Below are 20,624 nucleotides of genomic sequence, written 5' to 3'. Positions count from 1 at the left end.
CTGATTGGCCCAGATACCCTTTTTAAAGTGTATGTTCAGTCATTTTTAACTATGCATGATTAAGGACCATGTAGGTCCGAAACGTCGCTATTTTTAAGGTTGTAATATCCAAATAAAGAAGAATTTTTCACCTCTAAACAAAACGTCTGTATTGTGGTGCTGTCACACTTGATGCATTGACTGTACAATTTGGAGCTTTTGCTGATACTCCATGGGTATAGTGCTGGACTCTATCTTTTTATTCGTTGTATATATAAATATATATATACACATACAATCACATACACAGTTACACACACATATATGTGTGTGTATGTGTATATATATATATATATTTATTTTTTCTTTTTTTAAACATTTTATCATGCAAGGAGAAAGTTGTCTTATGTCTTTATTACTACGGAGGTCTCTCCCTGTGAATTTAGCGTGCTCTCCCGGATCCCCAGGTGTACACTCCCTTCACGCTGTAGGGCGACAGAGTTTCTCTCTCCATTGCATAACAAGGTAACCGGCTTTGAATCTTTACCCCTGTTTGTATATATATATAAATTTTATATATATATATATATATATATATACACACACACACACATATGGGGTTTGTATTTTTATGCTCCCAGAGTGTATTGGACATTGAGAAACATGTACATTAAGATTCTGTATTCTTAAAAAAAAAATTTAATTGAAAAAATAAGATGTTAGTCATTTATAAGAAAATCGCGATTAAATCGCAATTTTTTTGGTCCAAAATCGCGATTTTCAATTTTGCCCATATCGCCCAGCCATATATATGTCACACCGCACCGCTCTCCTTCCCTGCTCGTTGCCAGGGGCTGTGTCGCCGCGCGCTCCTCTCTCCTGATGCCGGTCCGGACGTCTGTGGTGCAGTAAGCCTAGTCAAATGATCTATCACTGCCCAAGTATAGGTGTTACTTTGTGTGCTCCTGGGTGTGACAGATCGTTACTACTTTGAATTGGTGTGCCCTTGGACTGCTTTACCGTTGCCGATAGGGACTGTCCTGCCTGTGGTGAGTGCCGCCCTCCTCATCTTACTAACTTTCTCTGCTCTGGGATATTCCCTATCATTCCAGCTCGACGCCCGGATAACAAGACTACTGTCCGAGTTCGGTCTGATAGAGGAGTATCCCACGAGCATTACAATATATATATATATATAAAAAAAAGTAATAAGGGTTAAAAGATCTATGGTATGTGACAAGGTGTTTGACCTCAAAGGGCTATAATGTATATATACATGCATACACATGTCTAAATATGTGTATGTATGCACACACACACATATATATATATATATATAAATGTGTGTGTGTACAGATGTATTTCTGTGTTTTACTGTATATTTACTGTACATATTTAACATTCCAATGCTCTTCACATACAGGAATGTGATATTTTTATTGTACAAATATATTTCTATAGATATCTGTATATACCTATACCTATGTTATCTATTCCTATAGCTATATACTGTAGGTATAGATATCTATTTTACATTAACATTATCGAATGTCTATAGAAATATATATTTAATTAAAAAAAATTATATGTGAAGAACATAGTAATGTATCAATGTTGCTTAGTTTTCTTGGTATCCTTTGTTAAAGAGTAATGCAGTGCAGCAGTGTTTGCTATATGTATGTTAAAAGCATTCTTACAAAATTGCTAGCATATAGTGCCCCAGAAACACGCATGCTCCTGAGCCTTCTTATCTGTGTTTCAACAAAGGATAACAAGAGAAAAAAGTACATGTGATAATAGAAATACATTGGAAAGTTTTTGTTTTGTTTTTTTTAACAATTTTGCACACCAGAATCATGTCAAAAAAATGAAACATTCAAATATGATGGCTCTTTAGACTGCAGCACAGTAAAGTCTATGTAAGAGTTGCTGGACAGTGAAAGAGGTTACAAGTGTATAGTTTGTCTCACCTGTGCACTCTGTGCCCTGGGGGTTGGTACTGAATCCAGAGGAGCAGGCACAGCGATAGCTGCCCACAGTGTTCTCACATCTACCATTGACACATGGACTTGGCCGCTGTCTACATTCATCCATATCTGTATAAATGAGGACACAGACAGATTAGAAGACCTGCGGTGTAGTTACATTTCCTCCCCTTTAATTTGTTCCTAATTATCAATTTTACCTGCTGGAGTGTATTAAATGGTTTACAAGTAGCTCCTTTACCCTTATTTTGGCATTTGAAATAGCTGATTTAGTCTGTGGTATCCCACCCTATACTGAAAGTTTCTATACTGAAGTCTAGGCTATTCACAAGCTATGTAAACACAACCAGCAGAAGAAATTACACTCCCAGTGGGGTGTAGAAGAAATAAGTAATAAACTGTTAATTTTCCATGGTTCTTTACAAGTATTGGGCTTTTGTTTACAGACAAATATAAGATAAGGAAGCATGTGTGTGTACACAAAGTCGTAAAATAATTAGATCCTATTTTACCTGCAAGCTCCATCCATTTTTATATTGTGTGGTTTCAAAGCACAAAACCAAATATATCATATACACAAACCTAAAAATGCAATTTCTCATACATTTTTACTCTGCAGCTGGTATAACAAGTTAAAGGGCCATAATACCCAAATGTTTAAACACTTGAAAGTGATGCAGCATAGCTGTAAAAAGCTGACTAGAAAATATCACCTGAACATCTCTATGTAAAAAAGAAAGATATTTTACCTCAAAAGTTCCTCAGTAGCCACCTCCCATTGTAAAGGATTTCTAAGCAGCATATTAGTATGTCTGTCCTAGGACAGCTGAAGGGATGAGCATCGTGCACTCTCATCTTATTTCACCAATCAGGTAAAGGAAGTTTACAATGAAATCTCATGAGAGTCAAGTCAAATCTCATGAGATCACAGTAAAAGTTCATGACCTCAGCACTGCTGATTGGCTGCTGTTCATTTCTTCATTTTTTTTATTTTTTTTTACCTGCAGTTGGGAGCAGTTGAGAATAACTTTTTACACAGAACTTACTCTGCTGAGCTGAGGAGATTGTGAGGTAAAATATCTTCCTTTTTTACATAGAGATGCTCAGGTGATATTTTCCTGTCAGCTTTTTACAGTTATACTGCATCAGTTTCAAGTGATTTAGCATATGAGTATTATGTCCCTTTAAGGGAAAAACAATTTTACAGTATACTGTCCCTTTAAATGCCTCTATTTTTTATTTGCTTTCACTATAATTTTATTGTCATCAATATTCTTTGGATTAAAGGGACACTAAACCCAATTTTTTCTTTCATGACTCAGATAAAGCATGCAATTTTAAGCAACTTACTCCTGTTATCAATTTTTCTTTGTTCACTTGCTATCTTTATTTGAAAAGCAAAAATGTAAAGCTTAGGAGCTGGCCCATTTTTGGTTCAGCGTCTGGGTAGCACTTTCTGATTGGTGTCTAAATGTAGCCACCAATCAGCAAGCACTATCCAGGCTGCCGAACCAAAAATGGGCCAGCTCCTTAGATTAGATTCCCGTCCTTTCAAAAAAAGATAGCAAGAGAACAAAGAAAAAATGATAATAGGAGTAAATTAGAAAGTTGCTTAAAATTGCATGCTCTATCTAAATCATGAAAGAAAAAAATTGGGTTTAGTGTCCCTTTAAATATGGAAAGGACAATTATGTTTGCAGTAGAGTCAGGGAATAGTTTCAAGCCTTACCAATGCAGTGGGTACCCTGTGTGCTCAGCCAGTACCCATTATTGCATACACATGTGTAGCTTCCGGAGCGTGGCACACACCGTCCTGGACCACAGATTTGTGGGTTTGATTCACACATGTTGGTATCTAAAACAAAGGATTTTATTTTATAACTTCTGAGTCTTTAGATTTTTACTACACTCAAGAAATGTTACATCTCCAAGGGATTAGGATCCCCTTAAAGGACGTTATTTGTCCACATAGACTTTCATGGTTCTCTTAACAAAAAAGATTATTTGCTCCCATAGACTTCCATGGTTGCCATCTACAAGAACTGATTTGTACCCAAAGACTTTCATGGGACCCCTCTAGAAAAATGAATTTGTCTCCACAGAATTTAAAGGGACCCATTTAGAAGAATTGATTTGCCACCTTAGACCTTAATGGGATCCCTCTACAAGAGAGAATGCATCCCATAACTTGTCATGGTGTCTTCTCTAGAACAATTGCATTGTCCCATATAGATATATCTCATAAAATTCACTAAAAGGGACACTGAAGCCACATTTTTCTTTCATGATTCAGATAGAGCATGCAATTTTAAGCAACTTTCTAATTTACTCCTATTATCAATTTTTCTTCATTCTCTTGCTATTTCTATTTGAAAAGCAAGAATGTAAGTTTAGAAGCCGGCCCATTTTTGGTTCACAACCTAGGTTGTCCTTGCTGATTGGACAGCACCAATAAACAAGTGCATGTCCAGTGTCTGAACCAAAAATTGTCTTGCTCCTTAGCTTAGATGCCTTTTTCAAATAAAGATAGCAAGGGAACAAAGAAAAATTGATAATAGGAGTAAATTAGAAAGTTGCTTAAAATTGCATGCTCTATCTGAATCATGAAAAAAACTAATTTGGGTTTAGTATTCCTTTAAGATAAGACTCTATTATTTTTACCCTATGTTTACGTACCAGGAACATTCACCAATGTATCTCTAGCTCTAGGACGTTCCGTTGGAGACAGTCTTCGGTCAGCTGGGACAGGTACCCTGGCTGGTACTCTTGGGTCTGGAACTGGTATTCTTGATGTTTCTCTTTGGTCTGGAACTCTTGATGGATCTCTTCTGTCTGGAACTGGTACTCTCGAAGTTTCCCTTTGGTCTGGAATTGGTACCCTAGCAGGTCCTGTCTGGTCTGGGATAGGTAACCTTGAAAAAGTTCCCTGGTCTGGAATTGATATTCGACTCTGATCCTCTGGCCTTACTGCAATTATTACTTGCCTGTCATCAGGCACATTTAAACGACCTTAGAACAATACAGGAAAACAACAAAAGAAATAAGATAAATACCTCAAAAATGTAAAGCAGAAGGGAGATATGATATTTTGTGAATGTTAATGGAGTTACACCACCCATCTCTTACCAGCTACCCCATGGTGATGAGTACTAGCTGTGGGAAGGGCCTGATATCCAGGCTGGCGTTGGATAGGCACCCTTGTATGATTGTGTCCAATAAAACGAGTGTTGATACGTAGGTCTGAGGCAGAGTAATGGTATCCTGGCCCAGCAGGACAAGTATGTCTAAATCCCTCTGAAGAATAAAATGATGTATTAGGAAAGCTGAATATTGTACATTAAATTAACAATACATTCACCGATTTGGTTTATTTGGCGTTAAATAAAATATTTCACTTTTATTACATAAGCATTTCTCAGCTAGTATCTGGGAAAAAGTGGGTGTTGGGGCAGCTCATGGGTGGGTCATAGAAGCCGGGGCAGAGCCACTTTGAGCTAAACAGAGCTGAGCCATGCTAGCCAATGGTAGAGGGAAAACAATAGTGAGATAAGCGTCAACCCAGTTGTGGGATGTGGTTGGGTGGATATGTTTAGGTACGAATATGCAGCACTCAAATCAGGGCCATCTTATTAAATGTATTACAGGTGGGAGCTCTCAGCATGCATTTTCATTCTTGGCTATGTTCATCCAGTTGTTTTCTTTCATTATTTATATAGAGCAAATTACTTCTATTATCAAATCTGCTTCATTCTTGTAGTGTCCTTTTTTTGAAGGAGCAGTAATACTAGGAGCTAGCTGAACGCATCAGGTGAACCAATGACAATATATGTGTAGCTTCCAATCAGTTACTAGCCCCCAGAAGTGCATTGCTGCTCCTGAGTCTACCTAGGTATGTTCCTCAAAAAGGATACCAAGAGAAAAAAAACAAATTTGATAATAGAAGTAAATTGGAAAGTTGTTTAAAATTACATGTTCTACCTGAAGCATTACATTTTAATTTTGACTACTGTCTGCAAAAAATTGGAAACTTTTCATGATTCTATACAAAATTGATTAATGATTAGTCAATGTAGTAGCAGTTTATATGACAACCTTGCTTATTAGAGAATATATATTAATATGTATCCACACATATAGAGCACATACATGTATTTAAGAGTATTGCCATTGCCTTTAAGAAAAGTTATACATGTATTTCACTCCGTTCAGTTCACACTGCCTTGTTCTCAGACAGTGTGCTAATCTCCAAGGAGAAGGGGGGTCACATTCCAATGGGGGATACTGGTGTGTGAATCTTTCTGTATTTAGAGGATTCATGATTTGATTTGAGAGTGACATAAAACATAGACAGGCCTGCTACACTAACAGTTTTAATTATTAGATTTGCTAAGGGGGGTGCGGATCAGATTAAAGGAGAAGGTTCTAGGCAACATCTGAGAGAGAGGTCTGACATTAACACCTGTAAAAATTTGCTGCCTGATGATGCTGTAGGCTTTGATACTACTGTCTTCCCTTGTATACTGATATTAATACCTTATTCGAAATCCAAAGATAAGTAACACATTTATAGTTTAATCATAGCCTTGCTTGTAAGCAGATTACCTGATTTATGTTATTGCAATACGTTTATAATAAACACTGCTGTTATTATACTGTATTGAGTTCAGTTTCTCAGTACTATTGCAAGTGTCCCTTTAAGTATAGTTAAGAAAGTGAAGCTTAAAGGGATATTCCAGCCAAAATTGGAATCCACACAGATGCATTTAAGTTTTGAATACAAGCATTTTTTGCAATATACATGTATTAGCAAAAATGCTTCTAATTAAAGCTATAGCGGTTTCAAAAGTGTATTTAGGAATGAACCGTGCACTAGCATTTTAAATACAGCACTTACTCAGAGAGCCTAAGGTGCTTGTACCATCTGGTAATGACTCAATTTGTTAATTGCTGACATGATACAAGCCCCACTGGTGCTCTGAGCAGCTGCAGTATTTAAAATGTAAAATGCTGGTGCACTGAGAATACCTAGCTATGCTTCACGTGCGCGTGGAGAAAATAATGTTAACACTAAAACAGTGATAACTTTTACTAGAAGCATTTTTGTCAATACATGTATATTGCAAATATGTTTCTAATCAAAGATGTAATTCATCTATGTGCATTTAAATTTTCACTAGAGTGTCCCTTTAAGAAATAGTGTGTACAGTAGTATAGCCAATTACTTTTTTTTTTTAATTGCTAATTTTCAGTTTTAAAAGAGAGAGACTGTAGCACAGGAAGTGCTCACAGATGTTCTTTACCTGTGCCGAAGGGAGGGCATCCCTCGCAGTTCTTGCCCCAAGCCTTTCCCACGCGACTGCAGCAGCAGATCTGTTTGGTGATATTCCTTAGGATGGGGAGAGAACAGCCACCCTCACGCAATATCCGAAAGCAAGGACCTTTAACTTCTGAGATAACATGGTGGGCTGAGAAGAAAGGTGACAGATGCACAATGTCTTGCATATTCCTAACACCCGGTGACATAGATCTCCTGTCTCTAACACTACCACACGCACTTCTCACCTCCCCTAATACAGAGACACTAGGACATTTACTGCTCACCTCCTGATACACATATAGCAGGACAAATACTGCTCACCTCCTGATACACATATAGCAGGACAGATACTGCTCACCTCCTTATACACATATAGCAGGACAGATACTGCTCACCTCCTGATACACATATAGCAGGACAGATACTGCTCACCTCCTGATACACATATAGCAGGACAGATACTGCTCACCTCCCGATACACATATACCAGGACAGATACTGCTCACCTCCTGATACACATATACCAGGACAGATACTGCTCACCTCCTGATACACATATAGCAGGACAGATACTGCTCACCTCCTGATACACATATAGCAGGACAAATACTGCTCACCTCCTGATACACATATACCAGGACAGATACTGCTCACCTCCTGATACACATATAGCAGGACAGATACTGCTCACCTCCTGATACACATATAGCAGGACAGATACTGCTTACCTCCTGATACACATATAGCAGGACAGATACTGCTTACCTCCTGATACACATATAGCAGGACAGATACTGCTCACCTCCTGATACACATATAGCAGGACAGATACTGCTCACCTCCTGATACACATATAGCAGGACAGATACTGCTCACCTCCTGATACACATATAGCAGAACAGATACTGCTCACCTCCTGATACACATATAGCAGGAAAGATACTGCTCAACTCTTGATACACATATAGCAGGACAGATACTGCTCACCTCCTGATACACATATAGCAGGACAGATACTGCTCACCTCCTGATACACATATAGCAGGACAGATACTGCTCACCTCCTGATACACATATAGCAGGACAGATACTGCTCACCTCCTGATACACATATACCAGGACAGATAGTGCTCACCTCCTGATACACATATAGCAGGACAGATACTGCTCACCTCCTGATACACATATAGCAGGACAGATACTGCTCACCTCCTGATACACATATACCAGGACAGATACTGCTCATCTCCTGATACACATATACCAGGACAGATACTGCTCACCTCCTGATACACATATAGCAGGACATATACTGCTCACCTCCTGATACACATATACCAGGACAGATACTGCTCAACTCCTGATACACATATACCAGGACAGATACTGCTCACCTCCTGATACACATATAGCAGGATAGATACTGCTCACCTCCTGATACACATATACCAGGACAGATACTGCTCACCTCCTGATACACATATACCAGGACAGATACTGCTCAACTCCTGATACACATATACCAGGACAGATACTGCTCACCTCCTGATACACATATAGCAGGACAGATACTGCTTGTGGCAAACCTCGCCACTTATGAACTATGCAGGAATTGTTATTTAGGCTAATGGTTAAAATGTATGTTAAACTGTATGTTACTGTTTAAACTCCCTGCTGTTTCAGTTGGGAAACCCCTTGTAGGGGAGACTGTTTTTAAAAAGTGTTTCTCCTGTTAAGTGTAGTCAGTCCACGGGTCATCCATTACTTATGGGATTATATCTCCTCCCTAACAGGAAGTGCAAGAGGATCACCCAAGCAGAGCTGCTATATAGCTCCTCCCCTCTACGTCATACCCAGTCATTCTCTTGCACCTAACTAATAGATAGGACGTGTGAGAGGACTGTGGTTATTAAAATTAGTTTTTATATCTTCAATCAAAAGTTTGTTATTTTAAACAGCACCGGAGTGTGTTGTTTTTTCTCAGGCAGCATTAGAAGAAGAATCTACCTGAGTTTATGCATGATCTTAGCGGTCGTAACTAAGATCCATTTGCTGTTCTCGGCCATTCTGAGGAGTGAGGTAACTTCAGATCAGGGGACAGCGGGCAGGGTTCACCTGCAAGGAGGTATGTTGCAGTATATTATTTTCTAAGGAATGGAATTGACTGAGAAAATACTGCTAATACCCATATAATGTAAGTGCAGCCTTAAATGCAGTAGTAGCGACTGGTATCAGGCTGATATGTATGTATGTTACACTGAGGTATTTCTGGGGAATGGAACTTCACTAAGAAAATACTGTGTACATTTAACTTATATTTGAGCCCCCACTGCAGTGTAAGCGACTAGCAGCAGGCTTATTAGCATAATTTCATAATTTTATTTTAAAACGTTTTACTGGCATGTTAATCGTTTTTCTCTGAGGTACTTGGTGATAAAAAAATTTGGGCATTATTTTTCCACATGGCTGTCGTTTATTTATGAATAAATTCAGTTTGCTGATCTTCCCCACTGTTATAATATGAGTGGGAGGGGCCTATTTTGGCGCTTTCTTGCGCAGTAACAATTCACTCACAGTCTTCCTATTTCTTCCTCCATGATCCAGGACGTCTCTACAGAGCCCAGGGGTCTCCAAAACTAGTTTTGAGGGAGGTAATCACTCACAGCAAACCTGTGAGACTGTGCTTTTGACTGTGATAAAACGTTTTATATTCTGTTATCCGTTTTTTTGGGTATTAAGGGGTTAATCATCCATTTGCTGGTGGGTGCAATCCTTTGCTAACTTATTGCATTTATTGTGAAAATTTGGTTGCTATAACAAATTTGGTTCATTGTAATTCAACTGTGACAGTTTATTAGTGTTTCTTAAAGGCACAGTAACGTTTTTTATATTGCTTGTAAATTTATTTCAAAAGTTTTTTCCAAGCTTGCTAGTTTCATTGCTAGTCTGTTAAACATGTCTGACACAGAGGAAACTCTTTGTGCAATATGTTTAAAGGCCAATGTGGAGCCCAATAGAAATTTGTGTACTAATTGCATTGATGCTACTTTAAATAAAAGTGTACATGTAAAGAAAATTTCACCAGACAACGAGGGGGAAGTTATGCCGACTAACTCTCCTCACGTGTCAGTACCTGCGTCTCCCGCTCGGGAGGTGCGTGATATTGTGGCGCCAAGTACATCAGGGCGGCCCATACAAATCACTTTGCAAGACATGGCTAATGTTATGACTGAAGTATTATCTAAATTGCCAGAAATTAGGGGTAAACGCGACCACTCTGGGGTGAGAACAGAGTGCGCTGATAATATTAGAGCCATGTCTGATACTGCGTCACAATATGCAGAACATGAGGACGGAGAGCTTCATTCTGTGGGTGACGGATCTGATCCAAGTAAACTGGACTCAGACATTTCAAATTTTAAATTTAAGCTTGAGAACCTCCGTGTATTGCTAGGGGGGGTATTAGCGGCTCTGAATGATTGTAACACGGTTGCAATTCCAGAGAAAATGTGTAGGCTGGATAGATACTATGCGGTACCGGTGTGTACTGATGTTTTTCCTATACCTAAGAGGCTTACAGAAATTATTAACAAGGAGTGGGATAGACCCGGTGTGCCTTTTTCACCCCCTCCTATATTTAGAAAAATGTTTCCAATAGACGCCACCACACAGGACTTATGGCAGACCGTCCCTAAGGTGGAGGGAGCAGTTTCTACTCTGGCTAAGCGCACCACTATCCCGGTGGAGGATAGCTGTGCTTTTTCAGATCCAATGGATAAAAAGTTAGAGGGTTACCTTAAGAAAATGTTTGTTCAACAAGGTTTTATATTACAACTCCTTGCATGCATTGCGCCTGTCACGGCTGCGGCGGCATTCTGGTTTCAGTCTCTGGAAGAGACCATTAACTCAGTTACATTGGATGAAATTAAAGACAAGCTTAGAGTACTTAAGCTAGCCAATTCATTTATTTCCGATGCCGTAGTACACTTAATTAAACTTACGGCTAAGAATTCAGGATTCGCCATTCAAGTGCGCAGAGCACTGTGGCTTAAATCTTGGTCAGCCGATGTAACCTCTAAATCTAAATTGCTTAACATACCTTTCAAAGGGCAGACATTATTCGGGCCCGGTTTGAAAGAAATTATCGCTGACATTACTGGAGGTAAGGGTCATGCCCTGCCTCAAGACAGAGCCAAACCAAGGGCTAGACAGTCTAATTTTCGTGCCTTTCGTAACTTCAAGGCAGGAGCAGCATCAACTTCCTCAGCTCCAAAGCAGGAAGGAACTGTTGCTCGCTACAGACAGGGCTGGAAACCTAACCAGTCCTGGAACAAGGGCAAGCAGGCCAGAAAGCCTGCTGCTGCCCCTAAGACAGCATGAAGTGAGGGCCCCCGATCCGGAAACGGATCTAGTGGGGGGCAGACTTTCTCTCTTCGCCCAGGCTTGGGCAAGAGATGTCCAGGATCCCTGGGCTTTAGAGATCATATCTCAGGGATATCTTCTGGACTTCAAAGCTTCTCCCCCAAAAGGGAGATTTCATCTTTCAAGGCTGTCAGCAAACCAGCTAAAGAGAGAAGCGTTTCTACGCTGTGTACAAGACCTTTTACTAATGGGAGTGATCCATCCAGTTCCGCGGTCGGAACACGGACAAGGGTTTTACTCAAATCTGTTTGTGGTTCCCAAAAAAGAGGGAACCTTCAGACCAATTTTGGACTTAAAGATCCTAAACAAATTCCTAAGAGTTCCATCGTTCAAAATGGAGACTATTCGGACAATCTTACCTATGATCCAAAGGGGTCAATACATGACCACAGTGGATTTAAAGGATGCCTACCTCCACATACCGATTCACAAGGATCATTATCGGTACCTAAGGTTTGCCTTCCTAGACAGGCATTACCAGTTTGTAGCTTTTCCCTTCGGGTTAGCCACAGCTCCAAGAATCTTTACAAAGGTACTGGGCTCTCTTCTGGCGGTACTAAGACCGCGAGGAATTTCGGTAGCTCCGTACCTAGACGACATTCTGATACAAGCGTCAAGTTTCCAGACTGCCAAGTCTCATACAGAGTTGGTTCTGGCATTTCTAAGGTCGCATGGGTGGAAGGTGAACGTAGAAAAGAGTTCTCTAAGGCCACTCACAAGAGTTCCTTTCTTGGGGACTCTTATAGATTCTGTAGAAATGAAAATTTACCTGACAGAAGACAGGTTAACAAAACTTCTAAATGCTTGCTGTGTCCTTCATTCCATTCAACACCCGTCAGTGGCTCAATGCATGGAGGTAATCGGCTTAATGGTAGCGGCAATGGACATAGTACCTTTTGCACGCCTGCATCTCAGACCACTACAATTGTGCATGCTAAGTCAGTGGAATGGGGATTACTCAGATTTGTCCCCTATGCTGAATCTGGATCAAGAGACCAGAGATTCTCTTCTATGGTGGCTTTCTCGGCCACATCTGTCCAGGGGGATGCCCTTCAGCAGGCCAGACTGGACAATTGTAACAACAGACGCCAGCCTACTAGGTTGGGGCGCTGTCTGGAATTCCCTGAAGGCTCAGGGATCATGGACTCAGGAGGAGAGTCTCCTTCCAATAAACATTCTGGAATTGAGAGCAGTTCTCAATGCTCTTCTGGCTTGGCCTCAGCTAGCAACTCTGAGGTTCATCAGGTTCCAGTCGGACAACATCACGACTGTGGCTTACATCAACCATCAGGGAGGGACAAGGAGTTCCCTAGCGATGATGGAAGTCTCAAAGATAATTCGCTGGGCAGAGTCTCACTCTTGCCACCTGTCAGCGATCCACATCCCAGGCGTGGAGAACTGGGAGGCGGATTTCCTAAGTCGCCAGACTTTTCATCCGGGGGAGTGGGAACTTCACCCGGAGGTATTTGCACAACTGCTTCGGCGTTGGGGCAAACCAGATCTGGATCTCATGGCGTCTCGCCAGAACGCCAAGCTTCCTTGTTACGGATCAAGATCCAGGGACCCGGAAGCGGTTCTGATAGATGCTCTGACAGCACCTTGGGTCTTCAACATGGCTTATGTGTTTCCACCCTTCCCGATACTTCCTCGTCTGATTGCCAGGATCAAGCAGGAGAGAGCATCGGTGATTCTAATAGCGCCTGCGTGGCCACGCAGGACCTGGTATATAGATCTAGTGGACATGTCATCCTGTCCACCTTGGTCTCTGCCTCTGAGACAGGACCTTCTGGTTCAGGGTCCTTTCAAACATCCAAATCTAATTTCTCTGAGGCTGACTGCATGGAGATTGAACGCTTGATTCTATCAAAGCGTGGATTCTCGGAGTCAGTGATTGATACCTTAATACAGGCTAGGAAACCTGTTACCAGGAAAATTTACCATAAAATATGGCGTAAATACTTACATTGGTGCGAATCCAAGAGTTACTCATGGAGTAAGGTTAGGATTCCTAGGATATTGTCTTTTCTACAAGAAGGCTTAGAAAAGGGTTTATCTGCTAGTTCGTTAAAGGGACAGATCTCAGCTCTGTCCATTCTTTTGCACAAGCGTCTGTCAGAAGTTCCAGACGTTCAGGCTTTTTGTCAGGCTTTGGCCAGGATTAAGCCTGTGTTTAAAACTGTTGCTCCGCCATGGAGCTTAAACTTAGTTCTTAATGTTTTACAGGGTGTTCCGTTTGAACCCCTTCATTCCATTGATATCAAGCTGTTATCTTGGAAAGTTCTGTTCCTAATGGCTATTTCCTCGGCTCGAAGAGTCTCTGAGTTATCAGCCTTACATTGTGATTCCCCTTATCTGATTTTTCATTCAGACAAGGTAGTTCTGCGTACTAAACCTGGGTTCTTACCTAAGGTAGTCTCTAACAAGAATATCAATCAAGAGATTGTTGTTCCTTCATTGTGCCCTAATCCTTCCTCAAAGAAGGAACGACTTCTGCACAATCTGGACGTTGTCCGGGCCCTGAAATTCTATTTACAGGCAACTAAAGATTTTCGACAAACTTCTTCCCTGTTTGTCGTTTATTCGGGACAGAGGAGAGGTCAAAAGGCTTCGGCTACCTCTCTCTCCTTCTGGCTTCGTAGCATAATACGTTTAGCCTATGAGACTGCTGGACAGCAGCCTCCTGAAAGAATTACAGCTCATTCTACCAGAGCTGTGGCTTCCACTTGGGCCTTTAAAAATTAGGCCTCTGTTGAACAGATTTGCAAGGCTGCAACTTGGTCTTCACTTCACACCTTTTCCAAATTTTACAAATTTGACACTTTTGCTTCTTCGGAGGCTGTTTTTGGGAGAAAGGTTCTTCAGGCAGTGGTTCCTTCCGTGTAAGGGTCCTGCCTGTCCCTCCCGTCATCCGTGTACTTTTAGCTTTGGTATTGGTATCCCATAAGTAATGGATGACCCGTGGACTGACTACACTTAACAGGAGAAAACATAATTTATGCTTACCTGATAAATTCCTTTCTCCTGTAGTGTAGTCAGTCCACGGCCCGCCCTGTTTTTACGGCAGGTCTAAATTTTAAATTAAACTCCAGTCACCACTGCACCCTATAGTTTCTCCTTTCTCGTTTGGTTTTGGTCGAATGACTGGGTATGACGTAGAGGGGAGGAGCTATATAGCAGCTCTGCTTGGGTGATCCTCTTGCACTTCCTGTTAGGGAGGAGATATAATCCCATAAGTAATGGATGACCCGTGGACTGACTACACTACAGGAGAAAGGAATTTATCAGGTAAGCATAAATTATGTTTTGTTTTTTTTTTTCTGTTGAAGAAAAAGTTGTTGTTGACTCCCAAGCTATGTGTCGTCTAGTTCTTGGTGGAAAGGGGTTATTATTACAATTACCAAGAGTAGTTACTTGCTTGGAGAAACTGATACCTTTAGTATTTTTCCACTAGAATATATACCACCCAAATGGGGCAGGAATAGGTTCATACATTTACGACAAAGGGAGACTTTCTGGATATGGAAATTAAAAACACTTAAACCCCATGGTCTTAACGAAAATATAGACATGGCTGCTTTCAATTAAGTCACTTGTTTATTGCAATAGCATATGTTGGTATTTCTTGTTAGTTGTATATGAAATAACACCTAGTATAACTATGTAGTAATAGATTTATATGTATGTACTTTGTTATTGTACAGGATTATGCGCCAACAGTATCCCTTTAAGCCGGCTCTATTTGATGTGGTCCTTGGGGGTTTTTGTAATCATTATTTTCACTGGGATATTGATCATGTTATTTCCTGCATTATACATTGATATATTTTCCCTAAGTCCTTTGGTCTAGTCTATTATGCGTTTAAACCCCAGACAGGAGATACACTGTTACATTTTTGCACATTTTGCTATACATCATCCTTTACCATGTGGTACCTATATTTGATACATGTATTATACTTCCCATATTTATCATTTTTAGATTTGCCACTTCTGTAACTATTCATGTCATCTCTGTGACTCTGTCCTAGTACATTTTTGACTGTGGGTTAGGACCCTTTAAGTGTACCGATATGTATTACACTAAACACAGAGTTGCACTTGATATGCATCCATTCTATCATATTTTGTCACACTATATGTGTATAATGATAACTATTTGTTAGACTACCCGACATGAGATATATTGTTTTATTTTTTTTGTGCATGCTCAGCTACACTATGTCTCCTTTTATGAGGATTTTTTTTATATATTAAAAGTTTTGCTATCCGCCGAGAACATGCATGTTTGGATATATATATTTACCACTGTAGGTTGGGACCCTATGAGTGTATCGATATACATTATCCCACTCACAGAGTTGCACTTTATATGTTAACTCTGTTGTCATTTGATTCAAGGTTTTTTTGTTTTGGTTTTTAAACATCGAGTTCTATATACTTTTTATATTTTTAAAGCTCTGTCTAATGCCGATTTTCAACTACTCCTATTGGGCAAATACTCTTATTGGCCACATATCTAAAATTAGGAGGCTGGGTTCACACACCTCTATTTTCAACCTATCAGTTGGTTGCCGGCTTAGACTGAGGTTACTATTGGCTCATTTTTCTAGCGCGCAGGCGCATTGATCAGCTGTAGACGCTGAGTTTTGTTTTATAAGTTGTGATGTCGTTTGAGAACTATACACCTGAGGAAACGGTTGTTAATACCGGGAAACGCGTAGTGTATTGGGTTATAATAAACTGCATATTTGTTTTTACCCTACGGCATCACACTACTTTCTTTTAATTATCAATCCTATTTGGATGTTGCGTGAAAGTTTGAAAGCACTTTACCCTGGAAGAAACTGACTGTTTGGTTCCTGTCACATTCTGAATGTATTGGTTTACCGCTCGTGAGGAGAGCTCGCTGGGCAGCTTTTAATAGTCCAGCCTGTACTTGTGGCACTTCTCAAGTGCCTGACATCTAGTAAGTGTCATCTTGATGTGTGCATGAGCATTGGTACCTGACGTACTCACACCATTGTGGCGCCTCCTTTTGTTTTCTCATATTCTCTACTTGCTTGTCTCTGCTTACCCAAAAAATATTACAGATCCAACTACCTCTCTGCTACAATTACCAAGAGTAGTTATTTTGTTTGTCTGTGCTTACTAAAAAGATATTACAGATCCTACTGCCTCTCTGCTACAATTACCAAGAGTAGTTACTTGCATGTCTCTGCCTACCCAAAATATATTACAGATCCTACTGCCTCTCTGCTACAATTGGTGGCAAGCGACGGGATTCAAACCGCACAGCAAGTCGTAGGACATGTGATGTATATGAACAGACGGTGAATGGGGACAGATTATACCAGACTAAAGAGGAATTATTGCCAGCAATAAAACCAAAGCAAGGCTGATTGCAGAGCTCATGGAGGGAGACCGGGTAGAAGGTACGGCCGTACCCATGGCGAACAACGAAACTGAATTCAATTCCAAAAAGAGATGCGGACCCGGTTGGCTTTTTTTCCGCTACCCCATTCGGAGGAGCTCCTGACACGGACATCAGCAGACGTACAGGAGTACTTGATGGTGACCCGACAAACCCCCCCCCGAGACCCGGAGAGGGGCTACCAGTACACTTCAGTGCTGGTACAGGGAAAGCTAAGATACCCTACCACGCATTCAAGGATCATACCGACACGGAGGATATCGATGGGTACCTACAGGACTTTGAGCGATTATGCCAACTGCATAATATTAGTACCGCTGACCAAGTTCCCCTACTGGCTGGCAAGTTATCCGGGCGGGCCGCTGAAGCCTACCGCACCATACCAGATGAGGACAGCAGGAACTACCAGAAGGTCAAACAGGCCATCCTGACTAGGTATGCTATTACCCCGGAGGCATATCGACAGCGGTTCCGAGACCTGAAGAAGCTGGAGAAAGATACCCACACTGAGTGGGCACATCGGCTAACCAGGGCCGCTAAAGGCTGGTTGCAGGCAGCCCAAGTCACCCAGTTGGAAGACCTTTTACAACTCCTGTTGATGGAGCAATTCTTCCAAGGGGTGTCCACTGAATTGCAAAACTGGCTGAGAGATCGAAAACCATGCACGGTACATACCGCAGCGACCTTGGCTGACGAATACCAAGATGCTCGGAGAGCTCAACGAACACAGCAACGCTCCAGTATTGGGGTCACTCCAACCCCCACTGCAGCTCCCACACCTCTGCTACCCCATCCTGGAGGGGGAATCTACCCACCCCCTCCCCGATACCAGACTCGATCAGCTATCCGTCTTTGTAACCATCTTTGTAACCAACAAGGGCACATTCAGAGAGACTGTCCCAGGAACAAGAACCGATCCACCTGGAACAACCAGAACAACTTGTCAAACAACCGGGCAGCTGTACACTGCTACCAAAACGAGCCCCGACTATAGACCCAACCCGCAGTCTTCCATGAGGAACCCTTGGGCATCTTACACGAGGTAAACCCAGTACAGGCCGCTTCGGATAACCTACAAAGCCACCGCCAGGTGGTCTATATAGAGGGCCGACGTGTCCAAGGGCTGCGTGACTCTGGGGCCACCATAACCTTGCTCCGGCAACATTTAGTTTCCACCAATCAACTCACCGGAGACTGTGTAGCTGTCCAGGTGGCCGGGGGAGCCATTTACAAGATTCCCACGGCCAAAGTACACTTGGATTGGGGAGCAGGGTCGGGGAACGTAGAAGTGGGCCTTATGCAATATTTGCCCGCAGACGTTATTTTGGGCAACGACTTAGGGGTGCTGACTTCAGCGTTTGCACCCCGAACCTCCCCACAAGCAGCACTGCCCGTGGTTACCCGACAACAGGCCCGCACCAACGCACTGGCTGATCACTCTGAGGCTCAGGTAAGCAATCACCCCCCTAATGTCTCTTGGGCCCCTCCACTAGAGTTTGGTAGCGAAGTGGCCACTGACCCCTCGTTGCAAGTATATAGGGATAATGTAGACCAGAATCAGGCGGGTTGGAAGGAGAGAGGTACGTTTGGGACAAGGGGTTACTGTACAGGTATGCAGAGAAGATAGTGGCTGGATCTATTCCCCTGTCCGTTCAGCAGTTAATAGTACCTCAGAGGTATAGACGAGAACTGCTACGGGTTGCCCACGATATTCCGCTGTCAGGCCACCTAGGAGTTAGTCGGACGAAGCACCGCCTAACTCAGAATTTCTTTTGGCCAGGGATCACCAAAGATATTAGGCAGTATTGCCAGACGTGTGACACCTGCCAACGAGTAGGGAAAAGAGGAGACCGATATAAGGTGTGGCAAACCTAGCCACTTCAGGACTATAATGTAAGAAAGGTTGTCTATAGAATGTATTGTGTGCTATGTAGATGTGACAGACCCTTCTGTCAGGACTGAAGGAGTTAACTGTCTTTAGCTTTAAGAAGCTAATTTTCTAAATACAAGTTGCTGGCTCCAGCCATAATTTAGTTAGTGAGGAGAATTCCATTGTTTGATCACCTTCAGAGAGAAAACGCCTAAGTGATAAGAAGAGCCAAACGTGTCTGGTGTTTAAGTTGTTATCTGCCTAAGTAAAGTAATGTACAACATTCTTTCAACCCCCCTTCTGGGGGGTCTGACCTGCATAAATACTGGGCATATGAGCCTTAATAAAGTCATTCTGTTTTAAACCTGAAAACTGGCTGGGTTGTGAATTGCTGATTCCCTATGCAGGACATTGTTCCCTGGTGTTAACCCTTGGTATCCTGTTGGTACCGTTACAATTTGTGGCAAGCGACGGAATGAACCTTATCGCCCAGAAGAGCAACTACACAAGCCAGTAACCTCAGGAAGAGGGGGATTACTACAATACTGACTAAGATGGAAGGAGTACCAGGGACCGAAGTGAATGGAGATGGATTATTCTAAGCTAAAGAGACAAACGTAAAAGGAACTGCTAGAAGCCAGGGGAAAGATAGGCAGCAGCAAACCCAAGGCTATATTAATTGCCGAGCTGATGGAGGGAGACAGAGCTCGCAGCGCTACGCCTCCAGCAGCCATGGAGGAGACCCTATACCAGAGGGAAATGAGGACCAGGCTGGAATTTTTACCCCAACCTGTACCACGGGATATGCTATCCGTGGTAATGGCAGATGTGCAGGAGTACGTGATGGCACACAGTCCGCGGAATGCATCCTCCCGAGCAGAATCCATTTTGGACGCACTCAGCAACCCAGTAAGAGCCAAAATCCCATACCATGCATTTAAAATGTTTTGTGAGGAGAAGGATGAGATTGATGGGTATTTACAGGATTTTGAGAGACTGTGCGAGTTACATGATTTGGAGCAGTCCGTATGGGTGCCGGTGCTAGCAGGCAAGCTAGCCGGTAGGGCAGCGGAAGCGTATCGCGCTGTACCCAGGGAGGACAGCAAGGATTACGCTAAAGTGAAGAGAGCGATCTTGGAAAGATATGCCATTACCCCAGAGGCATACCGGCGCAAGTTTAGAGGCCTGCGCAAGCCAGAAAGAGATTCACATGCAGAGTGGGCCCACAAGCTGGATCAAGCATCTCAAGGGTGGATACAGGCCAGCCAAGCTACCACCATGGAAGAATTGCGACAACTGATGCTGTTGGAGCAATTCTTTAACGGCTTGTCCCCAGAAGCCCAAGAATGGGTGAGAGATCGAAAACCCCTCACCTTAACCGAAGCAGCCAGATTAGCAGACCAGCATTTTGATGCCAGGAGGCACCATGGACTACAGCCTAACACCCCCACAGCGGCACCTTTTCGCCCAGCCCCAGGGAATCCACCACCCCCCTCACGATACAACGGACGGGCGAATATACAATGCCACACCTGCAAGCAGTGGGGACATATGGCACGTGAGTGCACCCAAAATCGGAGCAGACAAGCTTGGAACCAGGTCAGACAGAACCTGGCCCCA

The 20,624-nt window shown here is 42.2% G+C and overlaps 1 protein-coding gene across 2 annotated transcripts in view; it reads right to left on the bottom strand.

The window, feature by feature from the left end:
- LTBP4 (latent transforming growth factor beta binding protein 4) overlaps window positions 1-20,624 on the bottom strand; it is a 705,095-nt gene that overhangs the window by 453,588 nt on the left and 230,883 nt on the right. For both annotated transcript variants that reach the window (XM_053721790.1, XM_053721791.1), the window contains 5 exons: window positions 7,265-7,429; window positions 5,091-5,258; window positions 4,641-4,973; window positions 3,694-3,819; window positions 1,950-2,075 (listed from right to left, as the gene is read on the bottom strand). In XM_053721790.1, coding sequence (XP_053577765.1) covers window positions 1,950-2,075; window positions 3,694-3,819; window positions 4,641-4,973; window positions 5,091-5,258; window positions 7,265-7,429 — 918 coding nt within the window. The remainder of the gene's footprint in view (window positions 1-1,949; window positions 2,076-3,693; window positions 3,820-4,640; window positions 4,974-5,090; window positions 5,259-7,264; window positions 7,430-20,624) is intronic.

The sequence above is a fragment of the Bombina bombina genome, chromosome 7 (genome assembly GCF_027579735.1).
Source record: "Bombina bombina isolate aBomBom1 chromosome 7, aBomBom1.pri, whole genome shotgun sequence".
Lineage (NCBI taxonomy): Eukaryota > Metazoa > Chordata > Amphibia > Anura > Bombinatoridae > Bombina > Bombina bombina.
This window is presented reverse-complemented; position numbering and strand designations above follow the sequence as displayed.